Below are 9,861 nucleotides of genomic sequence, written 5' to 3'. Positions count from 1 at the left end.
TTATTGCTATCTCGAATATCTTCCCCTTATCTCTCCTCTTACATATGGATATGAATAACAAAGCAACCGCCAGTAACAAGCCACCCCTCATCACAAGGTGTGGCTTATATGTAGATGATTGTGTCACTACCGCGCATCACCTGTGCCGATCACAGATGGATGTACAGATAATTATCGTCCCCGCTTAGGAACAGTCATTAAAATTGTACCATTGGGTATCTGGGCGCTATTTACGTGACGAAATGTAATTTTCTTATTCAGACGAGAGATTTAGTGAAATTTTATTAGTATTTTTTATTGATATCAGAATTACTACTATCACAATTAATTCTATTTTAATAGCAATTATATGAAAAATTATTCCCCTCCCTGATACATCCACGTTTGAGTTAGCCAAGAAAATTGCTTCCATTTATTTTCATTCATCGCTGTTTTCATTAGCTTCTTGTTCCTCGTTTCTCTCAATCTGTACAAGAAGTGTTTTGTTCGTGCCGTACAATGTTTGTCTTGCGTCACTCTATCGTCAGCAGAGGTGAACGAGGGGGAAGCCTTGCTCTGTTTTGTCTTGTAACCCCACTGGTAAGATTGTTTCGTTACAGACTAAGAGGTCTGTCTCCCTACACTTACTCTCGTGCATTATGTACATTGTCTCCACTGTGGGAAGCAGGATCATTCATCGTATATAAGCATGTGTTCGAGATTGTAAAGTATCGTGTAGCACCTGAGAAGCTGGTATAGGTTATGGAGGTGGTGAAGGTGGTTGAAGAGATAATAGTGGTGGTGGTGGTGGTGATGGTGGTGGTGGTAGTGGTTGTCACCGCTGTAGTGGCGAGGGCCTGTGGTGGTAGGATTGCTGGCTGCGCTGCTAAGATGAGGGCAGAGTAAGTGTTGTTTCGTGACTGGCCTGGCAAGGCTCTAAGACGTCCTTCCATCCCCACCGAAGCCTGGTCCCCGTCCTGTGGTGTGGCGGGTGGGGGAGGCAGGGAGGGACCTCTGCTAAGGCTGCGAATGTAACTAATTGCGTCATGAGGCAGCAGTGAGGCAGGTTGGACAGTGGCCGCTGCGAGGCCAATATTAGAGTCAGTGGTTGTGTGTGTCAGGCCGGGGCAGAGGCAGGCCAGAGGGCAGGCCAGCAGGACCCTGCGCAGGTCAAGATCGATGTAGGGCGGGACGTTGCGCGGTATTCCCGCGCGCCGCGCCACCTCACGCCCGCCAGCACGCTCACTACGCCACCCACCGCGGGTCCTGTTGAACACCAACACAGCTGCAGGCCGCGCCGCTTCTCTCTCCCACCACAGCTGCTGCCGACTGGCTCCACGCGCGCCGTAGCAGCGCCACGCGGCCTCCAGTCTGCCGCCTCCGCCGCAAGCTGTGAGTGCTTCGTGCGAGCACCGAGGCGGCGTCGGGAGAGCCTGAGCACGTGCTGACAGTAGTCGCGTCCCCGCCGAAGTGTGTGGGCTCCAGGCACGCCGCCTCCGTCAGTGACCCGCCGCTATTCGAACCTCTGCCACGTAAACCATCGCCAGGTGAACTTAGGCCATGGCGGCCTCCGAGCACCAGCCTCAGGCCGACCCTCCCGTGCAGGACGAGGAGGCTGCCACCCCGCAGGACCCCCTCATGTGAGTACCCGAGGACACGACGCGCAGCGCCGCAAGCACCCACTCACTCACCCAAACGCTGTATGCACCAGAGGCTTTGTGCGCACCTAAGGCTCAGCACCCATCCAAGGCCCTGTGTGCACACTCAGTGCTCAGTGCCCCTTGATGCACACAAGGGCCTCTGTTTGTGTTCCCTCAGCCTTTGTGTGAGCCCGAATCCCTGAATTAATCCCCGAGGCGTCTCTGTACAGCAAGGCCTCTGTGCTAATACTGGCCACCTATGTGCACTTCAGGCATTCTGGTGTACAATGTGTGTGTGTGTGTGTGTGTGTGTGTGTGTGTGTGTGTGTGTGTGTGTGTGTGTGTGTGTGTGAGCGCGCGCCTTTAGGATTGTGTGGACCTTTCCCCTGCAGAGCCTTGGGCCTAAACCACTCGTGTCCACACCCAAGCCATCTCCTGTGTACACTCTCCCCCCATAAGGTTTATCTCTCTCCCTCCCTGATGAGGCTCTATCCCTCCTGAGGCTGCCTCTCGTACCTTTAGACCCCGGCCTCCCTGGCTCCCTACCTCCTCCAAACACCATTCCTGGCTCACCTGGGCTACAGTGGCCTCGCTGTGGTGCTCCCAGCCACCCTAAAGCACCACGAGCGTCACGCCTATACCTGCCTAGTGACACCTGTATCGACCTACCTGTTGGCAGTGTCCAGCCACTTCCGGCATCACAGCCACATGCTTCATAAAAGGCAGTGTTTTAATCCCCACCGCGTTGTCATGTTAATTTTTCACCCCTCCAACATGATCGGAAAGCCTCGCTCGCTTGGACAGAAAAAAACAGTCACGTGTGAGTGTATGAACGTGCGCATTCATGCCGTCCGTTATTCTTATATAAGTGACACGTTTTATCAGTGGGAGTGATAAGTCTGCCCTTGGATTGGGAGAGATATGCAGCATGGTTAGGTATACTTATCATCTCACTTTCGCCTCTCAGACCTCTGCTGCCATTGCTTAAGTATTAACACTTTTAGAATACTGACCGCCTTTTATTATGCAATAAGGGAAGTTGGTCAAGGGTAACAAAAGATTTAAAAAAGGTCCACTCAAATGCCTATACACTTTACTCCTCTGCTTTCTGATCCCTTTGTCATTTGTCTCCCCAGCTTCATTTTTCCTGTTCTTTATTTCATTTGTACTCAATGTTTTTTCCCCTTCTCTCTTGTCCTCACACTTGGTTTTCTTCTTTTTATTAGCATTAAAACTCCTTCCACATTTCCTTCGTCGACACACACACACACACACACACACACACACACACACACACACACACACACACACACACACACACACACACACACACACACACACACACACACACACACAGACACACATTATTTACCGAGGCGGGCACATTCAATCATAGAGAAGCCGATAATGTAGGCCAAGTCACATTCCCAGAAAATCCCTTTATTGATGTAAATACTTGGCCTGGGAGAGAGAGAGAGAGAGAGAGAGAGAGAGAGAGAGAGAGAGAGAGAGAGAGAGAGAGAGAGAGAGAGAGAGAGAGAGAGAGAGAGAGAGAGAGAGAGAGAGAGAAAGCAAACCTTCACCTTATCACACACACACACACACACACACCATTTTTGTTAGTGTTATTTTTTTTCTTATGTGTTTATTTCAATCAACATTTCTTTTATCTCTCTGCTTGTTTGTATCTATTTATTCCGTCTAGTCACGTTTCTTCTTAATCACGTTGTTTAATTTTCTTGTGAGTTTTTTTCTTTTCTTTTGTTTTATTATTTTTTTTCAGTGCATGGTTTCACCCGTTATGAAATATTCTTGCCCATTATGTGTATGTAATTTCACCACCACAGTCACATATTTCACAACCACCACCTCCCGGCATTTAACCCCTTCAATACAGGGACACATTTTTACCTTTGAGATTTTTGTACGATTAAACCATTTTATTGACAATAGGAAGGGTCTATGGAAGTCAGAAGATTAATACACATTTTTACCTTGAGATTTTTATACGATTAAACCATTTTATTGACAACAGTAAGTCAGAAGATTAACACACATTTTTACCTTGAGATTTTTATACGCTTAAACCATTTTATTGACAATAGGAAGGGTCTATGAGGTCAGAAGATTAATGGCTACAGTCTTCACTATTTTAATCCCCCTACATAAGTTTCTGAAGCTGTATAAAATCACCAAAGTACTAACCAGAATGAATATGTAAAACGAGTCATGGTACTAAATGGGTTAACAAGAAGTATTTGGGCGCTAACATTCTATTTTTTTCTTTGCCGATTCATTTTCATCCTCTTTGCTTCATTATTTCCCCATGTACTCGTATTTCAAAAGCTTCATCGTGTTTTCGCCTCAGGTTTCTATTTCAGTCATTTTGTTAGCGATGGCAGCTTGCTTTCCCTCCTTCCTTAAGAGGAGGCGACGGTTTTTACTTAAGAGGTGTATCTTATTTTTGTCAGATTCTGATGAAATTTGGTGTGTTTATGTGCTAATACCTCAATTACAAGAATCCCATTAATACACGTGATGTTCTGTGTTCCTTGCAATCTTCTCTGTGTGTTTTTTCTAGTGGTTTATGGTACAGTGCATTTATTTTCTTTTGTGTTCATTTGCCCTCCTATATATGCCCTGTTCCTACCGCTATCTTGCCTAATTTGCTGCATTTCTTCAGTTTCTCATCATTTTGCTCGTCTTTTGCTTTTCGGGCAGGTTTGGTTCACTGTTTTTATCTCCTTTGTGTTCCCTTGCATTCCTTGTGTCTGCGTTCCTTCCTTAGCTGGAGGAAGTGAAGAGCGTGTGGGGCAACAGGTGGCCGCTAAACGCTCTCCAAGGACCCTACCACCTCCATCACCTCCACCACCTGCTCTCTTACTCCCACCTGTTCCACCTGCCACCCACCTGTTTCTGCCTTTCACCTGCCTTCTCATCTTTTTCTTATACCTAATACTACTTTTCCTCTTGTTTATTTTATTTTAGTTCCTTGTGTTCCTCCACCTTCACCGTTCTCGTCTCTCAAACTCGTCTTTTAATTTCTTTTTTATATTCCTGCATTAAATTTTTGTTCTTAGTGTTTTGTGTGTGTCAGTTACTTAAGTCATACCTTTTTTTATTTCTCCTAGTGTTTATTCTCTCCTTTTTTTTCTTTCCTCCTCTTCTTTCTCTCCTTTCTTTTTTATTTATATGTCTCTGCCTGTCATCCTTTTTTAAGTGTTTTATACATATATGGTGTTTCTCCTCCTTCTCCTCCTTCTCCTCTTCTTCTTCCTCTTGCTCTTTCTCTTCCTCTCTTTCAATTAACATGTTTCTGTCTGTCATCATTCTTCTATTTCTTTTTATACATACGGTACATGGCTTTCCTCCTCCTCCTCCTTCTCCTCCTCCTCCTCACTCCAGATAAGTGCAAAGTAATGCACATCGGCCTAAACAATGTGAAAAATAATTACAAATTACATGGACGTAACTTAATTAAAGTCACTGAAGAAAAGGACCTGGGAGTACTCATAACAAATTACTTAAAATGTGCTGCACAGTGTTCGGCCGCTAGTCGTAAAGCTAACACTGTTTTAGGATTTATCGCGCGTAATTTTGATTATAAAACACCTGAAGTCATAACGCGTCTCTATACATCAATAGTGAGACCACATTTGGAATACGCGGTTCAGTTCTGGTCTCCATGTTATCAAAAAGACATTAATAAATTAGAGAGCGTTCAAAGACGAGCAACGAAACTAATCCCCGGAATACGTGGCCTGTCATATGAAGAACGTCTCAAAAGACTAGACATGTTCTCCTCAGAGATCGTCGCATCCGAGGTGACCTCATTCAAACGTTTAAAATACTTAAAAATATAGATAAGATCGATTATGAAAATCTTTTTGAGCTTTCGCAATCAGTAACGAGAAATAACGGCTTGAAGCTTAAAGGACAGCGATTTAATACTGATTTGCGAAGAAACTTTTTTAACGTAAGAATAGTTGAACACTGGAACAAGCTGCCAGCGTCCGTCGTCCAAGTTAACACGGTAGCTACGTTCAAAAGTAAATTAGACAAGTTTTATAAAGAAAATGGTTTCCGATAATTTTTTTTTCTTTTAGCGATAGTAGTAGTTACACTAGATACCTCTTTTTCTTAGCGATAGTAGTAGTTCCATTAGTACTCTCTTTTTTTTCCCATCTTTCCTCTATAAATTTCCCCGATTGTCCTTCTTAGCAGTCGGGGTGTATTTTTCGTCTTATTTCTTGCCGGGTGACGCCGGAGGGATTGGTGGGTGGGGAGGAGCTTCATCTGTTCTATCCTTACCTCTTACTAAGTATGTAGCTTCTGTACGTGTAGTTTAGTAAACGAGTGACCTCGTTATAGGTCGCAAGGCCTCCTGTCACTCGTCTTTCCTATGTATTCCTTCTCTTCCTCCTTTTCCTGCTCCTCTTCGTCTATTTCAACTTACATATCTCTGTCTATCATCCTTCTTTTAATTCTTACATCCATACATGGTGTTCCTCTTCCTCCTCTTCCTCCTTCTCATCCTCCTCCTCCTCCTCCTCACAAACTCGCCCTCTTTACGTACAATGCATTCCTGTCCAAACTCCCAGTCATTCACGGTGTTCGGAGGTTGGCGTGGCTACATATCACGCTTTATGGCAGTCTGCAGGTAAATGATCGCAACAGTTCAAGCGGCGGGGAGCTATTCATGCCCCTCCACAGCCCTTCTTTCGTCTCTCTTATCAGGGCTTAGTCTCTTCTTTCTTTTAGTCGCTGCGTTAAAGTACTGAGAAAAAGATAATGTGAAAGGAAATTAGGTCAAGATGATTACTGCACGCGTTTAAGCATACACACACACACACACACACACACACACACACACACACACACACACACACACACACACACACACGTGCAGATAATTATATAACGTTTCGTGTGACTGCCGCGTCTCTCTCTCTCTCTCTCTCTCTCTCTCTCTCTCTCTCTCTCTCTCTCTCTCTCTCTCTCTCTCTGTTAATGGCTCGTATTTCATCCATTCACGTTATTAAATAGCTGAGTTCTTAGTCATTAAATAAAGAGGAGGAGAAGAAGAAGAAGAAGAAGAAGAAGAAGAAAAAAAAAAAAAAGAAGAAGTACTAGTAGAAAGAAAAAGAAAGAAAGGAAGAAAAGAAGAAAATGAAGAAAATGAAAAAAAAAAAAGAAAGAAGAAGAAAGAAAAATGAAGAATAAGACAGAAGAAAGAAAGAAAGAAAGGAAAAGAAAAAGAAGAAGAAGAAGTGAAAGAGAAAGTTGAGGAGAGTTGGAGAAGGAATAAGGGAAACATTTACAAACGGAAGGAAGAAAAAAGGGAGAAAAGAAAGAAATAATTGGAAGTGAAGAGAAGAGAAGAGAAGAGAAGAGAAGAGTCCTTAAGGAGAGAATTAAAAAGAAATGCCAAGAGAGTGTAAAGTTTCAATATTCTCGGAGGTTAAAGTGCAAATCTGTCTCAGGTCTCAAGTTTCCTGATTGTTCGTGGTTCTGTTCCTCCTCTTCCTCCTCCTCCTCCTCCTCCTCCTCCTCCTCCTCCTCCTCCTCCTCCTTCATCTCCTCCTCCTTCTCTTCCTCCTCCACCTCCTCTTCTTCTTCTTCCTTCTTTCTCCTCCCTCTTCTTCTCCTCTTCCTTAATTGTTTTCTTCTTCCTCGCTTGTTGTTCGACTTCCGCAGCTTAGTTATCCCCTTACCTCTTCCTCCTCCTCCTCCTCCTCCTCCTCCTCCTCCTCCTCCTCCTCCTCCTCCTCCTAAACACACTCAAGGGTCAACAAGATTCAGTGGAACTCGACATCAGATCTTCCTCCATCTCGCGCCAAATTCTCACCCGCTAGAGAGAGAGAGAGAGAAAGAGAGAGCACAGTACTGGCGGGAAACAGGAGTATTTGTCGGCCGTAAAAGAAGGAAGTTTTGGGTAAAGAGGGAAGTTTAGAAGAGGGAAAGAGGAGGGATAATGCGTAGGGTATTACTGCAGATTAAGAACATGAAGGGAGAGAAGGAGGAGGAGGAGGAGGAAGAGGAGGAGGAGGAAAAACATGAAAGAGAAGAAGACATAGTGAAATAAAAGAAAGTAATGATGGAAAAGAAAGATGAATTAAATTACAAAGATTCATGAACCCCAACAGCAGAAATAGAGTGTAGGAACGAAAAAAAAAATAAGTAGAACAGAAGGAAGGGAAAATACAGTGAAATATTTAAGAAACAGTACAAAAAGAAGAAGAGAGAAAGAGACAGAAGGAAACAGAAACAATAGGTCAAGACTCAAGAGTACCTACTAGAAATAAAAAGTAGGTGATTTTTCGAAGGAGTAATAGAACATGACCTAGATAGAAATTCGGTGCATTAGCTTCTGTGGAGGTGTTGGGAAAGAACGAGGGAGTGAATAAGTGAAGGAGGAAAGGCAGCACGCGAGGTGGTGGAGGTGAAAACAAGTGAATCGATAAGTAGGTGAAGGTAGAGACGCTTTACCATGGTTGTAGTGTGGTGTGTGGTGTGGTGTGGTGGGTAGGGGGGGGGTGAAGGTTGAGGTTTTCCTCTCTCTCTCTCTCTCTGTCTCTCTCTCTCTCTCTCTCTCTCTCTCTCTCTCTCTCTCTCTCTCTCTCTCTGTGTGTGTGTGTGTGTGTGTGTGTGTGTGTGTGTGTGTGTGTGTGTGTGTGTGTCTCTCTCTCTCTCTCTCTCTCTCTCTCTCTCTCTCTCTCTCTCTCTCTCTCTCTCTCTCTCTCTCTCTCTCTCTCTGTGTGTGTGTGTGTGTGTGTGTGTGTGTGTGTGTGTGTGTGTGTGTCCCTCAGTTACCTAAAACACTTGTGATTAAAGATTAGAATCCTCTTAGTAACTGTTATGGATTTGGACTTATCTTCTTATCTGACACACTTGTAAACAGATCCATCCATGACATTTTAAAGAAGTTTATCATTTATGTCAGGTAGATTATAAGTTCTATTACGTAAATCTTCTCAACTTTCCTTTCTTGCTTTCTTTTTCTTTTTCTATTTGAGCTTTCTGTATTCGTTTACTTGTATCTTTCATTTATGCAGGTTGTGTTCGGCTTCTATGTGTTCTAATGGGACCGCGGGGCATTAAGGGGAGATGTTTACGCTAAAAAAAACATGCATTTTCGTCACAAATAGTGTTTTGAAATTCCCGCGTCAAAAAATCAACAAATTAAGTGATAATTGTTGTGTGTCTTATAGGAAACAGTTAGTAAATGAAGAATTATTGTGTGCGATATTGAAGAAAATGGACAGATAACACAGTGGTAGTACAGTGGTTGTTGAGTGCTACTTTTTAAACATCTTTGGCAAGTCCTTGATAAATACACAGGTAACACAGTGGCAATAGAGTGGTTGTTGAGTGCTACTTTTTAAACCTCTTGGCAAGTGCTCGATTGACAAGGTGGTGGTGTCCGTGGTGCTCCTTTAGATAGTACTGTGTTCTTTGTAAGTGAAGTCAAATGGTGCTTTCTTTCATGAATTTTGCCCCGTTGTGTATTTGTGTCTGTATTGTAGTGCTGACGGTGGAGTTTTGTATTGTCATCCTTACGGCACTGCGTTGAGCTGCATGCCCGCCACAAAATGAACAGCATCACATGGATATCATAACCGAACACTTGATTAATATAAGCGGACTCTTCATTGCAAATAAAAGACACACCTTAGCAGTGAGCTGATGGTGAGACTTCAACACTGTGATATCAAAATGTAGACTGAGTGTTGTGTTTGGGTTGGTGAATGTTGCACCTCTTAACAGATACTGTATTGATGTGTTGCCTGTATCAGGAAAGTATTTATTTGAGTCCTTGAAAGAAAGTGAGCTACAATTTCATTTGGCACATAAATGAAGCATATCTTAAGCCTGTTTCAACACAATATACTTAATGGTATCCAATAAAAAAAAATGATGTTAATTTGTGAGGAAACTTAGGCTGAGTGTTGTGTTTGAGTGGGTGAATGTTGCTCCACTTAACAGCCACTGTATTGCTGTGTTGTCTGTACACTTTCTTCAATAACACTTCAAAAATACAATCTTTTGTCATTTATTAATCTCTTCAGTACCATGCCACGTTTTCATATACATTCTGGTTAGTATTTGGTGATTTTATACAGCTTCAGAAACTCATGTGGGGGATTGAAATAGTGAAGACTGTAGCCATTAATCTTCTGACCTCCATAGACCCCTCCTAATGTCAATGAAATGGTCTAATCGTACGCAAAACTAAAGGTAG

At 43.4% G+C, this 9,861-nt stretch overlaps 1 protein-coding gene across 1 annotated transcript in view; it reads left to right on the top strand.

Moving 5' to 3' along the window:
- The first annotated feature begins 1,213 nt into the window (after positions 1-1,213).
- Positions 1,214-9,861, top strand: part of LOC123499163 (excitatory amino acid transporter 3-like) — a 134,329-nt gene continuing 125,681 nt past the window's right edge. Inside the window, exon 1 of the mRNA XM_045246853.1 lies at positions 1,214-1,619. Coding sequence (XP_045102788.1) covers positions 1,540-1,619 — 80 coding nt within the window. The 5' untranslated portion in view covers positions 1,214-1,539. The remainder of the gene's footprint in view (positions 1,620-9,861) is intronic.

The sequence above is a fragment of the Portunus trituberculatus genome, chromosome 49, assembly GCF_017591435.1.
Source record: "Portunus trituberculatus isolate SZX2019 chromosome 49, ASM1759143v1, whole genome shotgun sequence".
Lineage (NCBI taxonomy): Eukaryota > Metazoa > Arthropoda > Malacostraca > Decapoda > Portunidae > Portunus > Portunus trituberculatus.
This window is presented reverse-complemented; position numbering and strand designations above follow the sequence as displayed.